Source organism: Pan paniscus, chromosome 3 (genome assembly GCF_029289425.2).
Source record: "Pan paniscus chromosome 3, NHGRI_mPanPan1-v2.0_pri, whole genome shotgun sequence".
NCBI lineage: Eukaryota > Metazoa > Chordata > Mammalia > Primates > Hominidae > Pan > Pan paniscus.
In genome coordinates, this window is record NC_073252.2 from 116,576,222 (window position 1) to 116,592,341 (window position 16,120).

At 38.0% G+C, this 16,120-nt stretch overlaps 1 protein-coding gene across 5 annotated transcripts in view; it reads right to left on the bottom strand.

Moving 5' to 3' along the window:
• The window catches only part of SEC24D (SEC24 homolog D, COPII coat complex component), a 116,850-nt gene that overhangs the window by 70,959 nt on the left and 29,771 nt on the right, over positions 1-16,120 (bottom strand). For all 5 annotated transcript variants that reach the window (XM_055111778.2, XM_008955429.5, XM_008955428.6 and 2 more), the window contains exons 7-8: positions 13,047-13,158; positions 4,903-5,030 (exon numbers count right to left, since the gene is read on the bottom strand). In XM_055111778.2, the coding sequence (XP_054967753.2) occupies positions 4,903-5,030; positions 13,047-13,158 (240 nt within the window). The remainder of the gene's footprint in view (positions 1-4,902; positions 5,031-13,046; positions 13,159-16,120) is intronic.

A 16,120-nucleotide genomic window follows, 5' to 3' on the forward strand; every position in this document is an offset into this window, starting at 1 on the left:
GAAAAGAAAGAGAGATCAGATTGTTACTGTGTCTGTGTAGAAAGAAGTAGACATAGGAGACTCCATCTTGCTCTGTACTAAGAAAAATTCTTCTGCCTTGGGATGCTGTTAATCTATAACCTTATCCCCAACCCCGTGCTCTCTGAAACATGTGCTGTGTCCACTAAGGGTTAAATGGATTAAGGGCGGTGCAAGATGTGCTTTGTTAAACAGATGCTTGAAGGCAGCATACTCATTAAGAGTCATCACCACTCCCTAATCTCAAGTACCCAGGGACACAAAGACTGCGGAAGGCGGCAGGGCCCTCTGCCTAGGAAAACCAGAGACCTTTGTTCACATGTTTATCTGCTGACCTTCCCTCCACTATTGTCCTATGACCCTGCCAAATCCCCCTCTCCGAGAAACACCCAAGAATGATCAATAAATACTAAAAAACAAAACAAAAAAACATAATTTTGCTTTTTATAAATTTTGACTGTTATTATTCCCATCAGTAGCAGCAGCAGCTGTTACAGATGATATTTAGTTTTTGGAGGGGATAGGGTATCTAAGGAGAGTGGAAAGAAGATCCCAAGTTCAAGCCTTGACTAACCTCCAAATTAGAGATCAGGAAAATAATAAAGGGAACTTAAATGTTCCCTGCCTGTGACATAGGAAAAATTAGACCAGGACGGTGTCATGGAAGCCAAAAGAGGAGAATCTGTCAAGAAGGCCCAAACACTTGGTAGCACACAGACTTGCATCTAGCTAGCTGGTGTAGTAGAGCAGCAATAATTCCCTAATGTTGGTGGCTCTCCAAGTTTAGGTCCAGCTACATGCCCAAAAAGGAAGACATTTTTTGGGCACATGCCCCTGAGGAACTTCTTCCTGGTGTTGCAGCATCCCTTTCACAGTCCTTATTTTTTGACTTCTAAGTCTATTTCAACAAATAAAAATAAAAGTACTCCTTTAAATAGAGAGTATCTTCATTCAAACCAGGAAGCACTGCTATATAAAGGGAAGTAATTCTTAAATATATTCAGAGTAATTCTATTCTTGAATGTCTAGGGGAAAAGAAAGGGCTTTGTGTAGAGAGAGCCTGAGTAGAGAAAACAGTACTGTCAAATACATTTACATAGTCAGTATTCAGAGTCTCCAACAACATTAAAGGAATAGAGTATGTTATTTTCACAAGTAGAGCGTCTCCCTAAGTCAGATTCCAGAAATAAGCTACCATTCTAACCTCCTGTTTAATACTTTGGAAAGCACAGAGATGAAAATGCAGCACAAGTCCTTACTAAAAGATCCTATGTTACTGGGTAGGTAGTATTTGGTTAAAACAAACAACTTTGGAAAATAGAAACCATACCCACTCAATTTATGTATAAAATGCGTATATGCATTTTTTAGGAGGCTTAAACTAATGTTTGAAAGATTTTTTTCAACAGCATTGAAATGCCAGGTTTTATTTTCCAGAAGACATTAGTGAATAATTTTATAATAATTAATACTAAATGATGATAACAAGAAGGTTCCAGACTCTAGTTTTGGGTGTGAACAATTGCTGAGTTTTGTTCTATTTCATGGATATTTGACCCAGGTCAGCTTTATCACGAGGAAGGGGCAAGGAGGGGGTTTTTGCTAGTAGATAACTGAAAACCATGCAAACTCATTGCCATTAACAAGGTGCAGCCAAAACTGACATTATTCATGTGTATAAATCCTATGTATCCACAATACTGATATACAATAGAATTGCTTCCTATGATATTTTGTTATTTATATATGCTGCAGGTTTCCATCAAGGTAGAAGTATCTTCTGTTTATGAAAATAAAAGATCTCTTTGATAAGGTTCAGATAGCAAAGGAACAAATAAGTCAGAGGCTGCACATGTGTAGCAACCCCATCCCCCTGAGAAAAGCTGTGGGGATGGTTCTTGTAGGCACACTGATGGCAATACATTTCCTCAATTTTAGGATTCATAAAAGTTTCACATTTTTGACAGTATGCATCTCAAAATTGATTTTGTATGTACAGTTATAATATTTCTCATATTAATATATTACCCAGCTGTTTTAAAGAAGGAGGTAGCTCTGTAGGAAATAATATAAAATCAGCGCCAGATATATTAATTTTAAAAAGTATAGAACAATGTGTGTACCATTCTATCATTTACATTTACATACTTTTTTTTTTGAAGGATAGATAGTTATATATTGTTATATGCATATTTTATTTCTAGAAGGAATCACAAAGAACAGGTAAGGGCTACATGAAAGGGGAGGAAGCAGAGGTAGGCAGAGGCCTATTTTTCATTGTATGCCCTTTTCATCTTTTGATTGTTTATGTTTTACTTATTTAAAAGTACAGTAATTGACTTTCAAAAGAAAAGACCAATACTACATATTGTTATAGATACCTGCATATGAAGTCAGCACATAAAAACTTTTTTTTTTTTTTTGAGACAGAGTCTCCCTCTGTCTCCAATCTTGTGAGCCAAGATTATCACGTAATCTTGGCTCACTGCAACATCTACCTCCTGGGTTCAAGCAATTCTCCTGCCTCAGCCTCCCGAGTAGCTGGGACTACAGGCACACACCACCATACCCGGCTAATTTTTGTATTTTTAGTAGAGATGGGGTTTCATCATATTGGTCAGGCTGGTCTCAAACTCCTGACCTCTGGTGATTCACCCGCCTCAGCCTTCCAAAGTCCTGGGATTACAGGTGTGAGCCACCGTGCCCAGCCTAAAACCTCTTATAGTAGGCCAAGGTGTGGCGGTATGCTCATACAATGAATTACACTATTCGGCAATAAAAAAGAAACAGACTGTTGATACATGCAACATCACAATGGCTCTTTAAAACGTTATGCTGAGTAAGAGAACCTTTGTACAAAATAGAGCATGCTTTATCATTCTATTTACATGAAGTCCTAGAATAGGCTAAACAAATCTATCACAGAAAACAATCACAACTGTGGCTGCCAGGGAAGGGAGGTTATGTGAAGGGGTGGGGGTCGCCTAGGAAAGGGCATGAGATAACTTTCTGGGGTGGCAATTATGTTCTATGTTTTGATAGGTGTCTCAGCTACATAGGTATACACAGTTGTCAAAACTCAATAAACGTTCGCTTAAGACATGTACATTTTATTGTAAATGAATTTTGCCTCAAATGAGAAAATAATCCGTAAGCAAATTTTGAACACTACCTAATGATATGCATTCTGGAGTATTTAGTATTTAGTATTAAGTGTCTAAATGTCTGCAATTTACTTTGAAACTGATCAGAATAAAAAAGATGGGTTGATGGACAGATGAACATCATGATATGTGACAAAACAAGTGTAGTTACATGTTAATGGTAATATCCAGGTGGCAGGGATATAGGTGTTCACTATGAAATTGTTTTAGATTTTCTGTATGTTTGAAAATTTTCAAAACACAATGTTGAAAATAGCTTTGAAAATACTTCTAGTTAAGTTTTTCTTTAAAATGCATGCATTGTACATAGCGGCATCTCTGTCAATACATATTGGTCTACCTCATTCATACTAAGCATAGTGAGTTTAATGAGGTGTTTATAAATATTATATTAAATTTCTAGAACCATCATGGAAGAGACTATGGTTAAAATATGTAAAGGAGATACTGAATGTACATCTTGATTTGCAAATATGAAACCATACCACACGTAAGTTTGGCTTCTAACAACAGTTCAATGCCTCTCCCATGACCTACTCTAAGCCAGTTCACTCTACTCCCAAAAGGAAGTGTTGGCAGCACTACATTACATTCATAAGGACAGTGAGTGAAGATCCCAAAGGGCATGAAAGCTACTGCACACATCACACATCTCTCTTTTCTCTCTTCTTTCCCTTAGTGGACATAAAGCCCCACTCACCATAGCTTCCTCCTCCCCTTCCTCACACTGCTTTACTCTCCATACCAGCTGGTGTGGTGAGCCCAAGAAAGGGAACGAATCTGTTTGCTCTTGCAGATGCTCTGCCTCTTGCTTAGATGCTGCTAGGTGTACATTACATCAGCCTACTTCAAAGGATCATTAGATCCAACACTGAGGTTTATGCTGGGAGTGAATACTGGGGCTCTGGCCTTTAGTGCAGCAAGAGGAATCTGTGGTTCGGCCTAGCTTACCTGGATACTACAATGGGTTATGGTCACAGCTCCAGCTGGAAGTCAAGCTTTTCTTCCCCTGTGTGACTTGCTCTGCTATAGTGCCTGTGTTTCTGTGCGCATGTGGGCATTCATCACTCAGGGGCATCAAAAGAAGGAATGGCAGCAGTGTAGGTTGGAATTGGGTTGTTTCTGGAAGTCTAGATCAAATACCCACTGGCAGCATCCTGACACTGCAGATTTTCAATGTAAACCACTTATCTTTTTTTCCCGCTCAACTATATTTTGAGCACATATTTTCAAATCAATATATACAGATTTATCTATCCCATACTTTCTAATCTTTAAGTAGGAGTTGATGAGTATCCTGACCCAGTGATAATTAAAGCAGATGTAGTAAGATCTGCTCTAATAGATCAAGGACTATAGGAACTATCATCTTCCCTCAACAGAACACCCACAATGTAAGGGCTCTAAACTAGGGTATCAGGGCCTTGTGACAAGTCACAATACTTCTACTGTGTGACATTCTATATTTTCTGTATGTGTGCATTACTACAATATGCCAAAAAGTGACGCAGTCCATCTGTATTTGGTGTACAGGATGCCAAAAACCATAGCTTGCTGGATTATTTGTTTTCCTGATGAATTCAATTACTAGATGTTTTGCATTATAAAAATATATTCCAGTTTCCTGGTTATATTATAGAATAATGTATAAGAAAATTGTGAGAAAATAGTAATTTTGGAATTGATAAATTATTGAATTGCTATTATATATCATTCTTACCTCATTTGAAGGAATGGTGGCAAAGGGCTTGATGACAGCAGCTAATGGAATCTGAGCTTGCTTAGCCATATCTGACGTGCATGGAAAACAGTATGTTGTACAACGGATGAATCGAGGACTGGCATTTCCTGAAACATTCAAAAGGATACACTTAAAACTTGTTTAGAAAAAAACCTTCCCTAAGATATTCAAATATTTATAAAGGTACTTCTAGATAATGCATTGCATTATTTCTTATTTGTAAAACTCTCTTCATGATTTGTTTTTTAAAAAAGTAGTATTGTGCAATTCTACAATCTATATTCTAGGCATACTGTAATTTCTTACAAAATAAAAATACTCTGAATCCTACTGCAAAGATATAAAAGAAGTATCTTAGTTATTATTATTTTCCGTAAGCAGAGTCTTAATATAGCCTTACTATATATTTGAGAGGCATTTAGATGCAATGGAAAAAATAAAACAAAGAGACACACAAATATGACAGAACAAAATTTTTGAATCACAATCATTTCTTCTTCATCCTCTTCTATCTGCTTATGGGAAAGGTAAGCATTTGTATACTATTTCATATTAGCAAGTGATACTTTGTCAAATATGATTCCATTTGACTATTTTTTTCTAAATTTGGAAATTGAATTTCAAAATGAAAATTCTACTTATAATAGAAATATTATTTTCAAAAACACCCTAAACTATTTTTAATAGATGTTAGGCTTCCTGACCAAAATATCTATACTTCATGGCATATCCGAGTGTTAAAACAATATCTATGACATAAAGAATATTTGTATCACTAGAATAACTTATCTAAGATAAATTTTGAAATAAAATATTATGACTAAAAGAATGTAATCATCAATCAAATGTTCACTGAATGTCTAAGACATTTCAGGCCCTGTCCTAGGTGCTTGCAGAGCTTATGTTCTTGCAGAGGACACAGACAATGAATATTACGCCTAATAAAAGTAAATTATATAGGACATTAGAAGGTGATAAATGCTGTGAAAAAAGCATATCTAGTGAAGGGGTACCAAGAAGTGGCAGGCAGATTGCAATTTTAAATACTTACAAGGTAGGCCTTATTTAAAAGGTAACATTGGAGCAAAGAGTCATAGGAGGCAAGCGATTTACCCTAGTGGGTATCTGGGGAAGGACATGCCCGGAGTAGAGTGACAGCAGGAGGCCCATGGAGCTGGAATGGAGCCACTGTGGGGGGTACCAACTGGTGTGGAGTTCAGCGAAGCAACAGGCCAGATGAGGTAGACTCTTGAGACCATTTTAAGCCCTCTGGCTTTTCTCCCAATGAAATGGGGAGCCACTGATGGCTTTAGAACAGAGGACTGTCATGCTGTAATGTAGGTTCCTCTGCCTGCATTTTCAGAATGGATTGCAGTGGAGAAGAGTAGAACCAGGGAGACCATGTGGAGGCTGCTGCAGTACCAGCCTGACAGGAGTAGAAGTGTTGAGATGTGGCTAAATTCTGGATATATTTCAAAGGTACAGTGACTTATTTGTTAAGGGCATATAAGGTGTGAAGATGTGAGTGTGAGAGAGCGTGATGGTCAAGAACGACTCTTAAGATTGCTGGCCTGAGAAACCAGAAGCATAAAATTGCCACCAACTGACAAAGTAAAGGCTGCAGAAAGGGAAGGGATGTTTTAACGGGTGTGCGGGTGGAGATCAGGAATCTAGTCAGGGACATGTCCAATTTGGGAAATCTATTACACAGTCATACAGCAATGCTGAGTAGACAATTAGATATGTACATCTGGAGACTGGGCTAAAGTCTGGGGTGGAGATACACATTTGGGAATTCTTAGCATATAGATGGTATTTGAAACCATGAAACCAGGTTAAAACCACCAAGGGAATAATTATGGCCAAAGAAGAGAAGATGACCAAGTACTGAGCCCTGGGGTCCTCCAAGATAAGGAGGTCAGAGGAGGAGAAGAAAGCAGCCAAAGGACTGAGAAGGATGAAACGAGGAGCCTAGCGTCCTGAAGTGAAGTGTAGGATGTGTATCATGCGGAGGCACGATCATCTGTGCCAGATGGTGCTGCTGGAGATCCTAAAGAGGCAGTTTTGGTGGAATGCTAGGGAAAAATCTGCTCAGAGTGAGTTTAAGAGATAACAGAAGGAGAAGAATTGGCAATAGTCCTTTTAAGTTTTGCTGTAGAGGGGTGGAAAGAAAAGAGTGCTAGCTGGTAAGGGAAGTGGATCAAGAAAACATTTTTATATTTTAAGATGAAAGAAGGTTTTTTTAAAAAAAAGATGGGAATCATTCTGTAGAAAGAAAAATACTGATGATTTAAGAGGAAGAGGGGAAACTTACTGTGGAAATATACTTGAGTGGTGCACAGGGAGAGAGGCTGGCTTTCGACTGGAGCACAGATTGCTCACTGAGGGCCAAATGCAGGTGGGCACAGTGGGAGGATGCGCTGAGACTGGGGGTCCATGTGGTGGTGGGGTGCATGGAATTTCCTTTCTGAAAGGAGGATGTAAAGCAGCTAAAAGAAAGATGCGAGAGAAGGTGCTGCAGGTTTGAAAAAGTATGAAATAGTCACTAAGGAGAGTGGAAAAGTGAAAAGACTTGAGAAATACAGTATGTTGGGAAGTTTATGGTCCTGAGCTTAAACAGCGATTGTGGCGGGGTTGTGAGCCTCTCTCTGGCCATGTTTTGCTGCACAGATGCAGGTCTGAAATGAACGGGAGGTTGGACTTAAAAAAGCTTTTATTCTGTTCATTTCCAAGCTACTAGTACCAGATTTCACAGTTTTTAGGACAAACTGGAAATTCGGATTTTTATATAATGTATTCTGATTTTTAAATAATGACAATTAATTCAAATAGAAACAGAAGAAGTTACTGTGTAGGACAAATTAACATGACTGCAGGCTGAATCCAGTCCTTGGGCTGCTCTGCAGAGCATCTGAGAGAAGGGGAAGACATAGTACTAACAACAAGGGTGATAATAATAACAGCAGCCAATGCGCTAGACATCATTCTAAGACTGTTACATGTAAACTCATTTAGCCCCACAATAACTCTATGGATTAATATATTTATAATCTACTTTACTGAGGAGGAAACTGAGACACCGGGAGGTTATGTGACTTTCCAAAAGTCAAAGAGTTAGTAAGTGGCAAAAGTGGGATTAGAACCAATTATAAATTTCTATAACATCCCAGAAAAATTGAGTCCAGGTTGTCAAGGCCTGGAATGCTGGATGAGGAGTTGAGACCAACCCTGTCTGCCCATGGGCAACCGTGACATTTTTTTAGTCAGGGTTAAAAAAAGGCCAGTCACGGTGGCTCACACTTGTAATCCCAGCACTTTGGAAGGCCGAGACGGGTGGATCACAAGGTCAGGAGATTGAGACCATCTTGGCTAACATGGTGAAACCCCGTCTCTATTAAAAATACAAAAAAATTAGCCAGGCATGGTGGTGGGCGCCTGTAGTCCCAGCTACTCGGGAGGCTGAGGCAGGAGAATGGCGTGAACCTGGGAGGCGGAGCTTGCAGTGAGCTGAGATCACGCCACTGCACTCCAGCCTGGGCGACAGAGCAAGACTCCATCTCAAAAAAAAAAAAAAAAAATCAAACTTTTTTTGGCAAGGGTAAAATGATCAATTAAGTAATTGAAGAAAATCAGTCTGCCCAAAGTTAGATAGCTTCTAGGAATAGAAAAAGAATACAGACAGGTAAACTGGTCCATTGCTTTAAGAGCCCAGGTAAGCAGTAACAGAGGAGGAAACCAGACTTTTGGCAGCAGGAATACAAGTAAAGGAACTCTTAGGTAATATTAATATATGTAAGTATGCTTGAATGCTTAATAGTGTTTGTTTCATATTTAAACAAAACTTTCCTTATTATCATCATTACACAATGTTATACAGACCATGAACTAAGAATTTTAAAAGTATTTGAAAGTTTATTTTAATTTTCCATTGCACTCAATTATACTCGTTAAAATTACCAATAAAATATTGAAGCTGGATATTTGTTACCTTTAAAGGGTTTATTTTTTGACAGTGAAATATGCATAAATGAATGAGCTCTAAAGGTGACTAAACAAATGCTTCGTTCAGGAAGATAATGTGCACAAATAATAAAATTTGAAAAAGCAATTGAGAATTTGTTTCTATAAACAGGTATACAACAGTGGGGCATAAAAGGTCTGGCTACCGTGGATAATTTAGCAACCACAGGAACTAAGATTTGAAACTTTTTGAGATGCTTAATAAAGAGCATTATGGGATAATTTTACTGAAAACATTCAATAAATTCATTCCACAAACATTTACTAAGCAAAGCTCCAGGAAAGGGCTTAGAAACAGAATACAGTAAAGTCTCTGGCTTCACAATCTAGTTGGAAAGAGTGACAGTAAAAATAGATCATTGCAACATAGCATGGTAAGCATCACAGAAGAGCAAATAGATTAAGAAATAGAAGAAGGGAGACAATGACTCTGTCACTTGGACCAGAATTTACCACACGAAGGATGAGGTGCTTGAACAGGGTCTTAAAGGATGGGAACCAAAGGACAAGTGGAATCTTAAAATAAGATCCTGGAGCCAAAGGCAAAGGAATAATATTTTAAAGTTTAAGAATATTTTAAACTTTTCTTTGTTGGCTCTGATCCTAACCAGCTGTATGGCCTTGGGCAAGCCACTTAACCTCCCTGGGCCTTATCCTTACATCTGTAAAGTGAGAGAGCTGAGCAAATAAAGTCCAAGGTTCCTTCCAGCTCTATATTGTACTTATGTCTGTGAATTTCTGTACAAGTCTGAGAATCTTGAGCTACATCCTAAAAAGCTTATTACTATTGGCAAATAAGCCAGGTCAGACAAAGGGGCTTCATAGCAAAAGGGTATGACTGGGCCAACTTTGGGGCTCCATACCAGGGCAGCTCTCTCTTCTTGCCAAGGGCTAGGCTGCAGGCTAAGGAGAGAGAACGATGACTGAGACCCTGCCACCTTACTAGTCCTGCCTGCTCACCCACTCCTTCCTTCATACTCTTTCCATACTATACGATCCAGCAATTTCACTTTTAGGTACAGTATATACTCCAAAGAAGTGAAAGCAGGGGCTCGCATAGATACTTGTACGTAAATATCCACAGCAGCATTACTCACAAGAGCCAAAAGGTAGAAACAACTCAAATGTCCTTCAACAGATGAATGGAAAACAAAATGCAGTATGTATAAAAGACGGAAAGTTACGTAGCCTTAAAAAGGAATGAAATTCTGATATACGCTACAAGGTAGATGAACCTTGAAAATATTATACTAAGTAAAATAAACCAGACAGAAAAGGGCAAATATTGTATGATTCTCTCAAATGAGGAGCCTAGAGTAGGCAAACTCATAGAGACAGAACGTAGAACAGAGTCTACCAGGGGCTGGGTGGGGTGGAAGAATGGGGAGTTATTGTTTAATGGGTACAGAGTTTCAGTGTGGGATGATTTTTTTTACAGTTCTAGAAACAGGTAATAAGAATGATTTGGTTGCACAACATTGTGAATGTAATTAAGGCCATTGAATTGTATACTTAAAAATGGTTAAAATAATAAATTTTATGTTATATATATAGATTTGACCACAATTTAAAAACTACCCACAAGTCCCTCAAAAATCAAAAAACTATGCACATGCTGTTACTTGACATGTATTATGCTCTCTCCCACTACCATACTTTAGCACATTCACCTCCTCTGCCTGGCAACCCTTCCCTCCCCCATCTCCCTAGTCTTGTGGGTTACACTTGCTCACTGAAGACACAGTTTGGGTGTCCCCGACTTGGGCAAGACAGGCTGGGTCAGTTATCTGGTTGGTGACCTCACATTTAAGTTCCCATGGCAACATGTGTTTTATCTTTCTAATATAACATTTATCTCACTGAATTAATATTTAGTTATCTTTTTCCTTGCCAGATTGTTCACCCATTTAAAAAAAGAGCTGTGTCTTTTATTTCTGAATAGAGGCAGTGAAGTTAAGAACACAGGCACTTGCATCAGAATGCTTGAGTTCAAATTCTAGCTTTGCCTCCTACTAGCTACATTTCTTAGGTAAATTACCTAAGCATTCTATGCCTCAGTTTTCCACTCTGTAATATGAGAATGATATTAACGCCTATCTCATAACATTACAGGGGGATTAAATTATTCCATATAAAGTGGTTAGAAAATTGTCTTGATACATACTAAGTACTTGCAATTATTAGCTATAATAATAATGTTAATTTGTATATTTTTTATTATATTATTAACCTCAGGTTTAGCATAGAGGCCTGGCACATAATAGGTACTGAATAAACATTTTCTGGATATATGCATGAATGAGTGAAGTTCTGAACAAGTGGAATTCTGATCCCAGATAGCTCCAAGATTTGTGGGAGAGACCTATCTAAACCACAATAAAATTTAATGTGATACGGGTGAAATATATATGAAGCATTATGGGAAAAGACACTGGAGAAGACTTGAAAAAGAAAATTTAAATTGAGTTTAGAAGAACTAAATGTTTCCCAATTAAAGGGCTGAGAGTCATATATTCCAAGTACATGTGTCCGATAAATATTTATTGGTCAACTAGTATGTTCTAGATACCAGGTGAATTTCTAAGGATACAACAAAAAACCATCCTCAGGCTGTTGCAGAGAAAACAGTACAATGTGAGAATCAGAGGCATGAGGAGAAAGAGGATGAGTTTGGTATATGAAGGCAGTTGTAAAGCAAGAAACAGGTGGGAGATGAGGCTGGTCAGGAATATTCCTTAGGTTGAAAAAAGCCCCAATATTGTTTTATATTTATTTTAAATATTAAATAAATAGATATTAAAACACTTATATAATACTTATCATTAGGTTGAAATGAAATTGCCACCTTTTATAGGTCACAGTGATAGAAAAAAAAAATCAACAATTTCATATACCTCAACCTATTATCTACCAAGCCCTAAATCCTTTACAAATATGAACTCATCTAACTAGTTGGAATGAGTTCTAAGTAATGAGGAAGAAACAAATTATTTTTACACTTGATCTTAGCCAAAAGGCCGAGAAGGAAAAATTATTTTTAGAATAATAAATGAAGTCATCTGAATTGTTTTAATATTAGTATCTACAACACCTATAATTTACACGAAACCCTTCTGTGTATTGAGCCCTCTATACACATATAAGCATACTTATGTGTATGCATGCATACACACACACACACACACACATACAAAGACTCATGCACACAGTCACCTCTAATTCTTAAACTGGCTCTGCAGAGCCGGTCTTAGTCTCCACATATTACTGAGGGTGATGCTGAGGTTGAGAGAGAGGTGAAATGGACAAAGCTCACTTGGGCAGTAAGGAGTGGAGTCTGAATTCTCCCAATCAAGTCTCTTTCTACCTCACTGTGCTACCCACTCTATAAGGTTAGCTCTGAAGGTGGCACAGAGGATAGAGAGAGGATCCCCAACTAGAACTTGGCTAGCTCAACAACTCTGGGATGAGACAAAATGCTTGTTTGTATACTGATGTTATGCTTCTAGGATTGAGTACATGATCCATTAAAATGGTATATTCAAAATCTCAGACATCAGATTTCATCGGGCTATATTCTTAACTTGTCATCAACAATAGGGTAATATATTCTTGAGCTGAGAGGTATGGAACAGTAGAGATGCAGCTCAGCTTCTCCTCTTCCCAGTTTAAATGTGGGAAAACAGAACCCAAAATGTTAAAAATATCTGCTTAGAAAATACTGTTGGGGCTAGAACCAGGTCTGCTAACATCTCAAACAGTCTAATTCCTTACTGCTCTGCTCGTGCCAGCTTTCCAACATAGTGAATAAATTAAACCAAAGTAGGGTACAAACTAATTTAAACCCATAAATTAAAATAAATAATTGTTTTAAGCAGATATATTGCTCTGTACCTCACTGGAAACTCTCCAGACTTCCATACGCACAGAATAAAATTCAGTTGATAGCATCCTCTTGGTACTTGAGGGATTAACAGAGAACTGATTATCAGCTATAATGGGGTTTTCCATTATTAAGAGCATTATTGAAGGGTATCAGTGTATTTGCTTTAAAAACGGTGAGAAATTTTAAAACCTTAATAAATGGCATAATTAAAAACAAATACCTTGGTCTTGTATCATGCAATCTGTAGTGACCAGGGGAGGGATCTGGCCTCTGGTGTTGGTGGCATAAACTTGTCCTCCTCTGCTGGCTCTATCATTCTCGATCACCTGGATCTGATAAATAAGACATCAAGAGCCCGTTAAAGTAGGTTCCAGTTCTTCCCAACATTCCATTTAGAGAGTACCCTTGCTCTCTCCTCCCTCCTTTTCCCCTCCTTCTCAATATTCACACACGAGATGCACACACAGTCTCACACACTCACACAAACTGGCATTTTCTAAATCCTTTCTGTTCATTTCAGATCAAATTGTCATGGAAAAACCTACCATGTCTTCAGTTAAAATGGTTACAATTTTAGAATAGTAGTTTCCAATTCTATTTTGTAATTCTTTGGCTTCAAATCTGACAACGTGACCCTTCAGAGAACTTTATTTTTATCCAATTTGTTTATTAGAACATAGGTAAGCATTTTCTTTCTTTTTTATTTATTTATTTTTTTTCATTTTTTGAGATGGGGTCTCACTGTGTCACCAAGGCTGGAGTGCTGTGGCGCAATCACAGCTCACTGCAGCCTTCACCTCCCTGACTAAAGCCATTCTGAGTAGCTGGGACCACAGGTGGGTGCCACCACACCTGGCTAATTTTCTTTTTCTTCATCTTTTTGTAGAGACAGGGTCTCTTCTCCCTATGTTGCCCAGGCTGGTCTCAAACTCCTGGGTGCAAGCAATCCTCCTGCCTTGGCCTCTCAAAGTGTTGGTGTTACAGGTGTGAGCCACTGCACCTGGCCAGCATTTTCTTAAAAAAAAAAAAAAAAAAAAAAAATCTGGTAAGAAAAGAAATTGAAACCAACTATTTAAAGGAAATACTGGCCTGGCACAATGGCTCATGTCTGTAATCCCAGCACTTTGGGAGTCTGAGGCGGGAGGACCACTTCAGCTCAGGAGTTCAAGAATAGCCTGGGCAACAGAGTGAGGCCTCATCTTTACTAAAAAGGTTTAAAAAATTAGCCAGGCATGGTGGCACCTGACTGTAGTCCCAGCTACTCTGGAGGCTGAGGTAGGAGGATTGCTTAAGCTCAGGAGTTCAAGGCTGCAATAAGCTATGATCGTGACACTGCATTCCAGCCTGGGCAACAGAGCAAGAGCCTATCTCAAAATAAATAAATAAAGGAAATACTTTTTCAAATAAAAGAAACTTCCAAAAGGCTAAAAATTATCTCAGAAGAAATGATTTATAATATACAACCTATAAAAACCTTAACTTTCTCCTCAAATGTCTTTTGATCTTCAATTTGCTTTTCAAGCTTCCCCAACTGCATCCCTGGTTCCTTGAGATGTAAGACACAAATGGTATAAAGCAATCCCATGTGGTTTTTGCCCGCTGTAGAGAAGTCAAAAGCAGCAAAAGTCTCTTAAGTTCTGTCATGTAATGTGGAAACATCTGATATTTCTCTACTAAAAACAATTGTTATTGATGAAGAATATAAGAGATACAAAATATCTTTCTGTTCTAATTGTGTAGGGGTGAAAATTATGAGCAAAATCTAGTAGTGTGGAGTTAAAAAGAGAACAAGAAAGAATCCTAATAATTATGTTCCTCTTTCTCTTCTCCCTTCCGTCACTTCTTTCTTCATAAGAGAAACAAGGAGGAATAAAAGGAAAAAAAAATGGAGAGGGTGTAAGAAGAGGAAAAAAAAAATGGAGAAACAGGAAGTGTGTTCAGACTGGAATAGTGTGTCCAAATGGCACCAAGGGTGCAGTTTTTAGTATTCTTAAAACCATTAATAATATGAAAATTGCCTTCTGCCAAACTCTGAAATGTTGCTTTCTCTACTCTTCCCTCCCATTCCATCCAATCCAGCCCCCAGCTGGTACCGACAACACTGGTTTTATGAAATGTTGATGACAGATTTAGCCTGCCTTTAAGTCTACAGGTCTTCCCTCCTAATTTCATAGGATGTGAATTGTTATTAGATTAAAATATAAAATGGCTCCAAACATAACTGCTGTCAGACACAGATAAGACTAAAGCTACCATGAGCAGAGACAAAAAGCAGAGAAATCGAAACGCTGTAATTATATTCTGTATTTTGACCACAAGGTTAATCGGATTCATTAAAAATAGAGTTGTTTTTTATTTCTTTTGAGACAGGGTCTTGCTCTGATGCCCAGGCTGGAGTGCAGTGGTGTGAAGGGGGTTCACTGCAGCCTCAATCTCCTGGGCTCAAGCCATCTCTTGCCTTAGCCTCTCAAGTAACTGGGACTACAGGAGTGCACCACTATGCCCAGTTAATTTTTAAATTTTTTGTAGAGATGGGGTCTAACTTTGTTGACCAGGCTTGTCTCAAATTCTTGGGCTCAAGCTTTCCTCCTACTTTAGCCACCAAAAGTGCTGGGATTACAGGCATGAACCACTGCACCTGGCTTAGAGTCATTTTTATATTATCAATATTTATTGCAATCATTTCAACCAACAAAGAGTCAAATATGAAAGTGAGGTAAAAGCCATGATAATGTATTAGTGTGCATAATATACAGAACATATTGAATATAGTCTTCAATAGACTGAATTTCCAAAAAGTTTACTTTTAAATTATCCATTTGCAATTTACAAAGCCCTGCCTCCAAAGAAACAGTGTTATCAGTAGTAATTACATTTCTAAATTAATTCACATCTTGGATGGAATACTACAAAGAAAAGAATGGGAGATTAAAGTCGTTCTGATAATTGCTAAAAAATACTATACCTTTTTTATTTACCTCAAATGCATGTTCTTGAAAAACAGGCTTAGAGATAAAGAAGCTTCAATAGCAATTTTGACTGTGACTCGGTACTTGAAGGGTTTAGATTTAATGACAGTGATCCTTGATAATTCCAAAACTACTTCAAAAGGTATAGATTTATTTTTGCTTCAGAAGATGTGCTGCTAGAATTACGATTATATTTATCTGCTATGAGTGGAGCATTCTGGGTTCATAAAACAGAATTGGAAAAGAGAAAAAAAGAAAGTGATTATCTTGAGATAAATGAACAAGGATAAGGGAAAAACAAGAAGATGTGTGTGCCATGCAAGAA